The sequence below is a fragment of the Emydura macquarii genome, unplaced genomic scaffold, assembly GCF_026122565.2.
Source record: "Emydura macquarii macquarii isolate MOO-44397 ecotype Brisbane River unplaced genomic scaffold, CSIRO-AGI_Emac_v2 contig_1253, whole genome shotgun sequence".
In the NCBI taxonomy this organism is placed as follows: Eukaryota; Metazoa; Chordata; order Testudines; family Chelidae; genus Emydura; species Emydura macquarii.
The window spans coordinates 4933963-4947389 of NW_027131390.1; the positions used below are offsets into that span (position 1 = coordinate 4933963).

Consider the following 13427-nt stretch of genomic DNA (forward strand, 5'->3'; position numbering starts at 1 on the left):
GTTTCTATTCTCTCTCCGTGGTATCCTTAAATCTCTGTTCTTTATTAATAATAATGTCCATGCAGGATGTTGTTATGCTGCCAGAAGACCGGGTTGAGAACTGTAAACTGGCACATGAAGGAGCATGTCCTCATCCATGAGGGGCACAAATGAAGCGGAGACTCAACTCCTCTGCTTGTTGGGATTTCCCCCGGCATGGAGGAGTCCCCAGTGAGATAGAACTAGGTTAGCAGGCACTTCCACCCCATCCCCACAGCCCCAGCGCAGGGGGCATGACAGGTGGGAGGTGGGCCCATTGCCAGCGACATAGAACAGCCTGCTCAAACCTAGCCTGTGCCTGGGGTCAGGCAGAGACCTGGGGAGCTGCCAGCGCTCTGCCAGCCCACCCCCCTTCCCTGCGCTGCAGAGCTGGAGCAGAGAATCCAGCCTGCAATCACCATAGAACTCACCTCCTTCTTGTAGAGCAGACCCACCGGGGGCAGTATTTTGAATGCCTCCAAATTTCACCCAGGCGGGTTTTTTGGTAAAATCCACTCATGCCAGAGCCTGCAAACAGTCAGTTTAGGACCCAGAGTCTGCAAACTTCAGCCTTACATTGACTTCTGTATTGCCTTAGCAACTCTGTGGTATGGCCCAGATTGTCACAGGGGGGCTGCTGCAGTCCCCTGGCTCCAAGCATGCGCTGCCACGTCCAGGCCCAGTCCAGGTTTATTCTTTTATATGGAAGGCTAACAAACAGACGGACAGAACGCAATATTAAGACAATCCCTGGCCCCCAGGTTTCAGGGCCTCCCAGAGGTCTATGGCTTTCCAGATCCTGGAAGCATTCTTGCCGTCTCCAGTTTCGCTCCCCTTGGAGCCACAGCTACAGAGTTGCCCCCTTGCTCCAAGGACCCTGCACAGGAGTTAGCTTCGCTCTAGCATAGCCTTACTGACCAGGACTCAGCCTATCTCAGTCCTTCCTCCCCAGCTGCCTACCAGCAGCCCTTCCTAAGCCCAGATGAAGCCCAGCCCTCTTTAATTAGCTGGATTAGGCTCACCCGCTCCAGTGCAGAGGCGCTGGGCTCAGCCTGTCGACAGAGGCCGGCGATCCTGTAACACAGACACTGAAAGGCTAACCGACCAGGTGTTGCACTTTGCTGATTCCAGTCCCGGGAAAGATGGGAACTGGACAAAAAGAAATCAGTAGAAACAAATTTTTATCCTTCTTTATTTGTTGAAAATGTCAATTAAAAATAGTTCAAAATAAAAACACTAGAAAAATTGAACTCACATAAGTAGTAACAGTAAATAAACGTAACATGATCAAAGTTATAGTGGAAGGCAGCTGACACAGAGCATCCATCTTAAAACAGACTAACCGGAACCTATTTACAAATTGCTGTAAACAAAGTAACTATGGCAACACTGCTATCAGTTTGACATGGCTTCCTTTCCTTTATTTATTTATTTTTGGCTTGTTACGCTCAGTACATGCGTCTGTTCCAAAAACACACCAGCACATCCTCCAGCACATTAAAAGTCTTATAAACATGCATATGTACACAGCATGGATTCAAATCAACTCTAACTAGATGGATATAGTTATATCTTTTGCACAGGACTTTTGAGTACAGTTCATGAGCCAAATGTTGCTTGGGTGTTTGCATAAGTGCATGCCAGCAAAACAGCGGACACAGCTGGGCTGCTGCTGGAGCGTGGGGTAGATTACTGCCTCTCCAATCCCGGCTCCTCCAAAATCAGTGGAGAAGTTACTCTGAGAGGGGCAGCACGTGGATATTACTAGGGAAGTGGAAGAACCAGCTTCATGACACACGGCCACTGGCCACAGACCAAAATTTCACACTTCTGCCCTTCATAAGTGAATGCATGTTAAAGCTCAGTACCCATGCAATGGGGCTTGGACGGATTGCCAGGGCCAGTGGTCAGCTGTAGAACAGCCCAGCTTCACGTGCACTTGCTGCTGATGTGCAAGGAGTCAGAGAGCTTGTAGGTTCAGAGGCCAACTACCACCAAGAAGTGAGGACAGGGATGGTGAATGCTGGCCAGAGCAAACAAGGCCCAAGTTAAAAACCAAAAACAACAACAACAACAAAACCCCAACCAAACCAAGCTCACAATTAAATACAAACCCATTTTAAAATGCTCTGCAGTTTTTAGAGTCCAGCTTTTCAGCCTAATTGCTTCTCATCCCCAAATGCAATTTGTCCCACTCTGGTTGAACTTTAATTGCAATATGAAGGTTATAATTATTCCCTGTAATATTTCCTTCATGAAGAACTTAAACAGTAATGAGCTATGATATGTGTCTGCATCTCTTTGGGCCACCCTGCCCCCTGCTATTCATTCTTAATGGTTAGAATAGTCCAGACTTTCTGTTACAGTTAATGATGTACTGCTAACAAGGAAATAAAAGTAACTGTAATAAAAAAAGGGTAACCCAGAGCCAGATGGAAATGCAGTATGCAGTCAGTCTATATATACACACACTGTATGTGTTCTTTGATTTAGCTGGTATCTCTGCCAGCGATTTGTAAAAACTGTATAAATTCTTATACAGGAGGGAGCTTGACCATTCCAGCTCGTCAAAGCATAAATATAAATATTTTTCCTATTGCAACAGAATGATTTTTCCTATTATAAAGTCCCTTTGGGGTTGACCGGGTAATTAGTGGTCATTGTCTGTTTTCATAACCAAGGTGAAGGAAAAAACGGTTACTAATCTCCCATAACTGTTGTTCTTTGAGATTTGTTGCTCATGACCATTCCGATGTTGGTGTGTGCTTACCCTGAGAACCGCTGCCGGAAAGTTTTTTCCTCAGTGTTATAGGTCGGGTCAGTTCTGGTGCCCCTGGAGTTGCGCCCTCATAGCATTGGTATATAGGGCCCTGCCGCCCCCTCAATTCCTTCTTGCTGGCTAACTCCGACAGAGGGGCAAGCGGGGGGGGAGGGAAGGGGAGGCGGGGTTGGAACGGACATGAGCAACACATCTCAAAGAACAACAATTATGGAAGGTTAGTAACCGTTTCTCTTCTTTGAGTGCTTGCTCATGTCCATTCCACTGTAGGTGAATCACAAGCAGTTTCCCATGTGGATTGTTCAGAGTTCGTTGGCATGCTGACTGTAATACCGCTTGGCCGAAACCCACATCGTCCCTAGCTTGTTGGGTGATGGCATCGCGAAAGCGATTGACCATGTTGCCGCTCTACAGATGTCCTGAATTGGAACTTGCGCCACGAATGCCACCGATGATACTTGAGCTCTCGTAGAATGGGCTGTCAGCGGAGGAGCTGGGACCTTCGCTAGGTCATAGCACGTGTGCGGATACAGACAGTGATCCATGACGAAACTCTGTGGGCTGAGACTGGATGGCCTTTCATTCTGTCTGCAACGGCTATGAAAAGCAGAGTGGACTTCTGAAAGGGATTAGCCCTTTCTATGGAAAAGGCTAGTGCATGCCTAATATCATGCGAGAGGAACCTTTGGCAGGAAGGCCGGGTGTGGCCACAGCTGAACCTTGTCCTTGAAGAAGACGGTGTATGGTGGTTCTGAAGTAAGAGCTCGGATCTCTGACATCCTTCTGGCAGAAGTAATGGCGATGAGGATGGCCACCCTCCAGGACAGGTAGAACAGAGAGCACGTAACCAGCAGTTCAAACGGGAGTCCTGTTAGCTTTGCCAGCATCAAGGTGAGGTCCCAGGGAGGGAGAGGCTAGCGTACCTGGGGTACAGCTGCTCCAAGCCCTTGGACCTCAGACTGAGTTTGAGAAGACCGACTGGCTGTTCATCCAGGGATGGAAGGCTATCAGGACAAGATGCCTCCTGTCCCTTCCGACCTTCAGCTGGACCCTGTGTATAAGACAGGAAGGAATGCATAGAAGAGTTGGAACGTCCAGGGAAGGAGAAAGGTGTCTACGAGCGAGAGGTGGCCTAGGAAGGAGCAGAACTGAAGACACTTCCTGTTGTGCTTTATCGCAAACAGGTCTACCTTGGGAGTTCCCCACCTCTGGAAAATGGTGCTGACAATGTCTGAGCGAATGGACCACTCGTGATGGTTGCAAAAGGTCCACTAACTCGTTTTCTGATCCTGGGGATAGGAATCTTCGAGGTGGATCAAGTGGACTATGCAGAATTCCCACAGGCCAAGAGCTTCCTGGCATCGGAGAGAGTAGTGTGCTCTGCCCTGCCTGTTTATGTAAAACATTGCCGTTGTATTATCTGTAAGGACTGACACACAGTTGCCCTCCAAGTGGGGCTGGAACGCCTGGCAGGATAGCTGCACTACCTCACACTGATGTGTAACGAGAGGTCCTCCAGGGACCAGAGGCCCTGAGTTCTGAGGGTCCCCAAGTGAGCCCCCATCCCATCACTGATGCATCTGTAACAGGAAACATTGACGGCTGGGGCCTCGAAAAATGGGATTCCTGAACATCCTCTCCGCAGGTTCAGCCACCAAGGACGGGTGGCAATCACCGATAGGGGGAGCGAGACCACCGTGTCCAGATGGTGTCAGCCTGGAGAGTATACTGATACCAGCCAAGTCTGGAAAGGTCTGAGCCATAATCTCACGTGTTGCACCATATAGGTCCATGAGGACATATGCCCCAGGAGCTTTAAACAGTTTCTTGCTGTAATGATGGGGTGATTTTTCAGGCTCTCTCTGAGTGCCTCTAGAGCTCTGAACTGATTTTCCGGGAGAAAGGCTCTGGCCTGGCTCAAGCTGAGGACCGGCCTGATGAATTCTAGTCTTTGAACTGGGGGAAGTGTAGATATCTGCATATTTAGCAATAGCCCCAAGTCGTGGAAAGTTGACTGTATTAATCCCACATTTGCTTCCACCTGGACCTTTGATCAGCCAGTCATTGAGGTAAGGGTGGATCTGAACCCCTTGTCTCCTCAGAAAGGCTGTGACAACTGCCATGCACTTCGCGAAAACTCCAGGGTCCACTGAGAGGCTGAATGGCATCACAGTAAATTAGTAGTGCATGTGGTTCACAACGAATCATAGGAACCTTCTGCGTCCCCGAAAGAGTGCTATATGAAAATATGTGTCCTTCAAGTCAAGGGCAACGTACCAGTCCCCTGGATCCAGAGAAGGGATAATGGAGGCCAAGGAGAACTTCAGTTTCTTGATGAATCTGTTGAGGTTTCACAGGTCCAGGGTCAGTCTGAGATCACTGTTGGCCTTCAGGAGTAGAAACTAATAGGAGTAGAACCCCCGGCCCCTTCCCTCCAGTGGAACCTCTTCCACTGCTCCTGCCCTTAGCAGCAACTGCACTTCCTGGGCTAGAAGCTGTTGTCAGAAGGGTCACTGAAGAGGGACAGGGAGTGAGGGTGGGAAGGAGGGAAACAAGTGAATTGAAGGGCGTATCCCACTTCTGCCATGCTTAGCACTCAGCAAGCTGAGGTAATGCAGGCCCATGCCCAATAGAAGTGGGATAACCGGTTCACAAAACCAGGGGAAATCGGATCCACACATCATCTTGGTACATCGTCCCTGAGCATCAGAAGGCCTGCTTAGACCCCACTGATTGTCTCGGGGAGAGGACGGGGGCAGGCATGGGGCTGACGAGTACTGGGACAGAGGCCTCCTCTTATAGCCTCTACTCCTCCCCCTGCGGTAGCCTTGTCTCTGCTGGGGTGGGTAGAAGCGGATTGGGGCTTCCTGGTGGGAACCGGTGTATGCAACCCCAGAGATTTCAGGGTGGCTCTACAGACTTTCAGACTGTGTAGCTTAGAGTCTGTTTGCTTTGAGAAAAGCGACTTGCCTTCAAAGGGAAGGTCCTGCACTGTCTGCTGCATCTCATAGGGCAACTTCTTCGCAATAGGTTGGAGTGTCGCCGTAGGGGTCTGCCATAAGGCCTTGACGGGGTCTAAAATGGCATCGTTCAAAGGCAGAGCCACTTGCGATGGCCATGAAGCTGCTAAAATGTCCACCAGGGCATGAGAGGATTCAAAGATCTCCTCCTGGATACCCAGGTTCTGGGCTACCCTCCTGAGGAGCTCCTGGTGCACCCTATAGTCCTCTTGGCAAGGCGCTATACTTGTTCCTTGCCCTCTGCACCAGATGTTGTCTTCCTCAGCAACAGGGGTGAATGTCCGTGCTGGGAGTCCCGGCCGTAGACGCAGAGTCCTTCCTCAGCACCGGAGAAGCGGAACAGTGCTGCACCTCCCTTATAGATGCTGGGGCACTTCTTACTGAAGCCAAAGTGCTCGGGGCTGGATCAGTGTGACGTGGCTCCGAAGGAGGGGATGAAGTGCTGCCTCCATAAGGAGGAGCTTGAGTTGGTGTCCCTGCCCTTCTTAGTCCTGGGTCTGAAGCCTTTGTAAATCCTGCAGCGCTCCTGCGTGTGGGCCTCCCCCCGATGCTTGAGGCAGCTGGTATGTGGGTCACTAACCAGCATCGGCTTATGGCATGACGCACATGGTTTGAACCCCGGGGACCGAGGCATATCCCAGCGCTGAGGAAGGGCTAACCCTGCTAAGCTAGGTCCCCTACTAATGAAAACAAACTCTAAACAAAGAACTGTTTATAGATCATCAACACAGCTCACTGAGAGAAGTACTTGAGGGAAAACGCAAGGTGAGCAGCAGTTCCAGCGACCATCATGGGCGGTAACAAGAAACTGAGGGGGTAGCGGGGCCTCATATACCAGTGCTAGGAAGGAAGGCACGACTCCAGAGCCCACCTAACAGATACCACTGAGGGGAAAACTTTCCAGCAGTGGTTCTTGGGGCGAGCGCACACATACATTAGAATGGACATGAGCAAGCACTCAAAGAACTGCAAACGTTTTAAGTGGGGAAAATGATGCTAGCCAACAAGCCAAATGTGCTTCCATCAAAAGTGGAGCACGTATGGCAAGATAAAAGCACTGGGAAAATATAAAATGTATACACTACATGGACATTTAGAAAGTGAAAATGTAACAGGACATAAGAATGAGAGGTCATGCATTAGAAACAGGCCTGTGGGCAAAAGAGAAATTAACTGTTGTGTTAACCATTAGCTGCTAAGAGGCAGTTTCATCCAATGTGACTTCCTGATGTGCTAATGACAGAAGAAGATCCTACTGCTCCAAGAAGTTAAATTAAAAATGTCTTACAATGCTAATTGCACATTTTCATCTGTATAAAGGCCACGTGGGAACGACAGTATTGCAGGGCACTCGCTTGCTACAGACAACTAAGGGGAAAAATATTTGGAGGGGAATAACTTCCATTCTTGATGATCAGAAAACAAGTGCCAGTTGCTTTTTGGTTTTTACCCGACTCCAGATCAATAACATTTCCACTCAATAAATTAGGTACCGGGCACTTTAAAAAGAATAAAAATGAAAGCATAGAAAGTGCTTACATTGCCTCGATAGGAAACCCCTGCCAACCCCTCTTCTGAGTGGCAGTCATTTGCGGAGTTCTTATTTGCTCCCAGTAGCAGGTACAATGAGGTATTAGTTGCTGCAGATGAATTGTGAATCATAGGCCCCTTGCTGACCATTTTAGCTGTTGACTATTTCCTTGTTTGTGGTATGTGTTATATCCTTATGGAATGGAAACAAACTATTTTTCACTACCACTTTTTTTTGTAACAAAACCAATTAAAATAAAAGAAGGAGCATGAAGAGGCGAAGCATCCAGTTCTGCTTCCCAAGAATGCCTGAGGTCACACACAACTGCCAGCAGCTTTGTCCAGAATTCAAGCCATCAGCGAGGACTTGCGCCCAGTCTCATCCCTGGTACATTCATCGGTTTGCTTCAATAGCCTCCTGACCAACTTCTCTAAATCTTTTCTTGACTTCAGCTCTTCTTCCAAACACTGTTTCATCCTTTTACTCTCCTGTGGGGTGAAGGGAAAAACCACTCTATTTATTCTTACAAAATTTCAAAAGGCTTATAGGCCTCCGAACAGCAAAGCTTTTAAAGATGTGGTTAATATTAAGTGCATGCCTAGATGCTTTCTTGAATAGTAACAGACGTAAGCATGTGCTTAAGTATTTTGCTGGACCTTTAATCATCATAAGAAAGTGGTGGAGGAGAAAGCTCCCCCCTCCAGAAACCAAACAAGCCCCAAATGGGGCCATCTGAGTTTTGTGCTCATTTCCAAAGATTCACAGACCTGGTCACTTGTGATTTGGTATAAACTAAGGGCCAGATCCTGCTAGCAGAGCCACTCAGTCAGAGCTGTGCTGCTATACAGCTCCACATTGAAGTTACTGGGACTTCACATGGGTATAAGCACTCCCCTGAGGGAATCCCATTCCAGGATCAGGACCTCAGGGCCCTCTGGTAGTGGAGTGATGTCTGCAAGATGCAGAACTGGAGAGCAGGGGAGGGGAAGGAGGGATGTTTCCCTTCCCCACTCCAACAGGGAATAATTTTTACATCTATTTATCATGTTCCTATAAAAGGACCTCCGAGGTCCAGATCAAAGGACAGGACAGTTAAAAAGCCAATATATGTCTGCTCTGTATTCTCCACATACTGACACCAAATATAGAGCCCCATGAGTCCTGCAGCCACGTGGAGTCCTGTCAAACAGCTGCAGGATCAGACCCACAGTTTGTAAAACCTCTTGCTGACTTTAGTTCAACTTACTGACAGCACATGCAGAAATGCTTTAATTACCTGCTTTAATTCTTTGACCTCGTCTTTCAGTGCATAAACCGTGTCCACCAGACTTCTAGAAAATAAGCAGAAAATTGAGATAAAGAGCTGAAGTGCAGTAAATCAATAACAGAATGAGATTTTATTACACATGAAGACACTAAGTGTTAACTGGGAGATGTGCTGGATGTTTGTATTTTATCTTAGGCTGCTTATTCCAGCATGGCTATTAACATTTCTTGAGTTAAGTATGCGCCAGCACTTCAGTGCTGAGGGCCCGTCCATACAGCCTTGTTCTGGAGTCTCAGCAGAGGAGCATTTAAAGGACTCAGCCATCAAAATTTAGATCTCTTCTCAAAATTTAGAAAATATTGTTTTCTACTGTCCTTAAATGGCAACAAAGTTCAGTGGCTTTGGCGCTGTGTTTGTAATTAAAGGTGGCAGATGGTTTAGAAATTGAAAATGTCCAGGTCTTTTTCATAAAGTGGACTTGTTATCTGGAGGTTATATTGTCAAAATTCAATGTGAAAAGGATGCACGGCCTGGGTTTATAGACAGTTATCGGAACACGTGTTTATCTAGGCCTCAACAGCAAAATATACAAGGCATTTATATCGACTAGCGTGCATGGAATACACGTAGATGGGCACGAGAACGAATCTGCAAAAACTTGGCAGGAGCAGTAACGGTTTTACAAATAAAGAACCTGTCAAAAGGATTTGCCTGAGCTGTCAGAGTGAAAAATCCAGGTCCAGCCCCTGAGCTGGTGTAAACTGGCACAGCCTCCAATGGGGTGATGCTGATTTACTCCAGCTGGGGATCTGGCCTCCAAATTTTAAACAGAAAATTTGCTAAATACAATTGGAATCTGTCTTGTATTCCTTGCACACCTGGAACTCCCAGCGAACGTAAAGGGCCATAGTCTGTAAGTACGCATTGGGTAATTTCTGACCTCCTATGTCCTTCCAATGACACCCACACAGAGAAGACAAAACCTTGGTTTTTAAGATGTTACCCCAAATCCCCTGGAATTTAGCATAACGTTTGAAGCATAAACACACAAATAGGGAAGCCTCTAAGCAGCTGACTAGCCTCACGCACTTTTCCTCCGTGACAGTCTGACCATTGCTTCTTGTTTCCTCTATGATGATTTTCTCTTCCTCGGGAAGTAGGACCTGGGGTATGGAGTCTTTACGGGAGCCTATAGACAAGAGTTGCCAAACAAAAAGAAAAACTGAAACCTTCCCCAACAGCTGGCAGCATTTAGAAATAACATGCCTACTTGTGAACTCGCTCACCCTGGTCTATATTAGGAACACCTCCACTGAAGTCAGTGGGAAACCACTGGAGGCAGAATTGGGTCCCCCATTTAGAGTAAGTCCTTGAGTTGCCTGTTAGCATTCATTGTTTAATATTCACATGACACTAAGACCCGGAAGCTCTGGTCAGGATGGGTTCCCTGTTGTGTATGCATGGCCCCTGCCCTGGAAGGCTTCTTCAAATGCCATGATCAACATTCCTTCCTCAAACTAACTTGCTGTTTGAGCCTTGATAATGCACTCGTTTCTGCGCAAATGTTGTGAATACAGGAGTAAAACTTCCAACAGCATGTGCAAAGCCAGACATGCCACGCCCATTAATAATGGGAGCAGAAGTGACTTCGCTAGATCCCCATTCTCTCTGACACCAATCTATACACAGTGCCTGCATTGCAGTACACGAAATACTCACAGGGAGTCAGCACCCTTAAAAACTTGTGCTTTCTGAGTGATCCCCAGGATACTTGTGGCCGTTCTCAATCTAAGAAGGCACATGATGGACAATGGCCAAATTCAGCAAAGCACTTACTCACATGCTTAAACATAAGCACGTGCTTAAATCCTATTGACTTCAATGGGACTTTAGGAAGTGCTTATGTGCTTAGCTAAAGAAGGATGGACTTAAGTATGTGCTTAAGTGCTTTGCTGAACTGGGGCTAAAGCAGTAAATGGCAAATTGTTGGAGGCACTCATTGGATCTAAAACTATTTGATTACTTATAAATGAGAGTATTTGTTTAGGGCTAGGAACCATTCGAAGATACATGTTTCATGGTCCCCATTTAAAAATGTCTCCTCATCTGATAGTTCACTGGCTGAATTTGATCTCTCACCAGCACTGATAAATAGCTGTCGTTCCAGAGTTTCAGGAGATGTTAGATACTCAGATTCTCATGAAGCAGCTTGTTCTTAAACACGCAGCTGATCAAGAGATAATATTCAAGCTTCCTTTCAGAAGCTACCTATCAACCTGAGATTAGCATCAGTTTCTCTTACTCACAGCCACAGGCTCAAACTAGGTTTGTGTTTAATTCCTAACAAGTGCTGGGGAAGTAGCTGTGTACTACAACCCAGACCGTCTGCCATCTTACCTCCTACTTGCTCATCCCCTGTGACAGAAGAAAAACAATGGCAAATAAACCACTAGATTTATGAAATGTTCTTATCTTGATGATTCAACACCGCAGTTTCTTTGCACAAGCTTGACTGCTGTACGCTGCAACATGCTGTTTTTTTCCTAAGAGGTGATCATCATTTCAGATACATCGTGAATTATGTAATATGTTTATGCATCTACCTGAACTGAGAGTTTGCTGAAAACCTGCACCAGTGCAATAGGCCTCAATAACTTTCAGAATCTGGGCATCTTCTTCTAATGCAGCAGTACCTGCAAAACATTGCAAATATTGGCTAAAAGTGATACATTTTGGCTTCTTTTTTCTCTCTCAAAACCCGTGCAACAAACTCATTTACGAGATGAGATAGCAGTACTTGTATGACGAATGCAATTGTTTCTAGGAGTGGGGCAGAGGTGATACTCTCAATTCAAAGGAAAGTAGAGCTTTGTATTTCACCATGAAGGCCAATTAAGTGGAGTGGTTGGTGCCTACCTTTGGCTGAGGTCTGACTACAGGAAGGATGGGGATACTGGATAGCAAGTGCTGTGAAGAGTCAGGTTGTAAGTAGCTACCTATGGTACGAGGGACTTGCAAGAGGAATAAGTGCACTTGTTAAGAAGCTGCAGGCTTAAAACCCCACTGCCAGTATCCCAGAAAGAGGTATGGTGCGGAGGTTTCGGAATAGGACTAAGAATCAGGAAATCCTGATTTCTAATCCTGGCTTAGTCACTGTGTCAATCTGTGACCTTGGGTAAATCACTTATCTATTTTAGGGTTTTGTACTGCAACTCTTCACCACAGTATCTGATCCCCTTCCATATAAAAATCAAAAGTTGTATCCAAAGTGGACTTCATGGAGTCTCCAGCAGGTCTCCCTTAGTGGGGTAAAAAACTTTTTTGGGGGGGGAAAGAAGGCGGTTGGATTTTATCACCTTCTTTTTGGTAAGCAGGGGTTTAGCAGTACCAGGAGATGCCTGAGTCAGGAGTGTTGTTCTTACATTGGAAACGCTTTTTTGAAGAGGTAGGTTTTGCAGTGTTCCCTAAAGATGGGCAGGCTGGATGTGCCCAGATGCTGGACTGGCCTGATCTCCTCTGGGAGTTAGTTTCATAGCCAGATCCCCTTGGCAGAGAATGTTTTGTCCCCAGCTCTCACAGGCTTCCTCTTGGACTTTGGGATCAGCATGGTCCCAGAGGAGCACAGCTGTTGCGACGATTCATAGATTAAAATTCAATTTAACCCATTAACTGATTTGAAGTTTCTCTTCTCTGTCCATGTCTGTATGGTGAGGATATTCATTTACCCACCTACCTCCTCGTAATTTTGTGATGCTTATCGAGTGATATAAATGCTAAGCATTCCCATCACGCTGTCACAAAACTAAGATAGATGGCAGCTGTGCATGGCATATTGGGAAACCTAAAAGTATGATGAAGGCTTAAAAAAGTCTCAGAAACATAAAGTACCTTTAGTTATTAATGTGCAACATATAATGCATTGAACAAGTGGCTCTGTCTTCATTTAAAACCTCATGTAAATGACTTTGCAAACTGAACTCCCCTACAGAAAAGAAAACACTTACTTTTTCTAATAACAAACTCCTCATCAGATGCTTTTCTCTCAGTTTTCCTTTTAGGAAGAAACTTCTTCATTGTCTTTGGACTCTTGCTAGAATCCTATGGAGAAAAAGACTTTCTTTCTAAATAACAGCCGAAGGTAGCTAAAATAGCAGAGCAATTCAGACTGAATGTTGTTCATTGCATTATGCACCAAACTCCTTTGCGCGCAATTATAAAGTTAAGGAAACATCACAGCACTTAGGGCTATCCCTTAACTAGGTCTGGGTGCACAGCTCCCAATAAAAGCAATGGGAATTGTGCATGTGGTTCAGGGCACAACTAGGGAATAAAACACAATCAGCTGAAATATTATCTTTTGCTAAGTGACTCACATAAAATTCACAAGAAATATCAGTATGATCAACTTTTTGTGGTCAGTTATAAAATTCTCTATAGATTTGTATACACGTTAATTCCTAGACAACATTTTTATTCAGAATATAGAATATACCATAAATGATATATTGTTTGTTTATATACACACACACTATATATCTGTGTGTGTGTGTGTGTGTGTATAATTATAAACAGCTTCCCACACACACATGTATAAAATATACACATATACGCACAGAATTAGTGTCTGATAAGATTGTAAAGGTAAGAAACAGAAGTATTTATTTATTTTATTGAGCCACAATCATTCTATTATTATTATTTATTAAAATTATTTATTTTAAAAGCATTGGTATGTGACAGGTTATGTGCAATATAAATATTAAGAGTAAAAGATCTAGTAACTAAACAAATAATAGAGGTGTGATGTTTTTC

At 45.6% G+C, this 13427-nt stretch overlaps 1 protein-coding gene across 4 annotated transcripts in view; it reads right to left on the reverse strand.

Moving 5' to 3' along the window:
* Window positions 1-1194: 1194 nt before the first annotated feature.
* The window catches only part of ARHGEF6 (Rac/Cdc42 guanine nucleotide exchange factor 6), a 73488-nt gene continuing 61255 nt past the window's right edge, over window positions 1195-13427 (reverse strand). For all 4 annotated transcript variants that reach the window (XM_067548069.1, XM_067548068.1, XM_067548066.1 and 1 more), the window contains 5 exons: window positions 12620-12713; window positions 11219-11308; window positions 9705-9804; window positions 8625-8679; window positions 1195-7836 (listed from right to left, as the gene is read on the reverse strand). In XM_067548069.1, coding sequence (XP_067404170.1) covers window positions 7696-7836; window positions 8625-8679; window positions 9705-9804; window positions 11219-11308; window positions 12620-12713 — 480 coding nt within the window. In that variant the 3' untranslated portion in view covers window positions 1195-7695. The remainder of the gene's footprint in view (window positions 7837-8624; window positions 8680-9704; window positions 9805-11218; window positions 11309-12619; window positions 12714-13427) is intronic.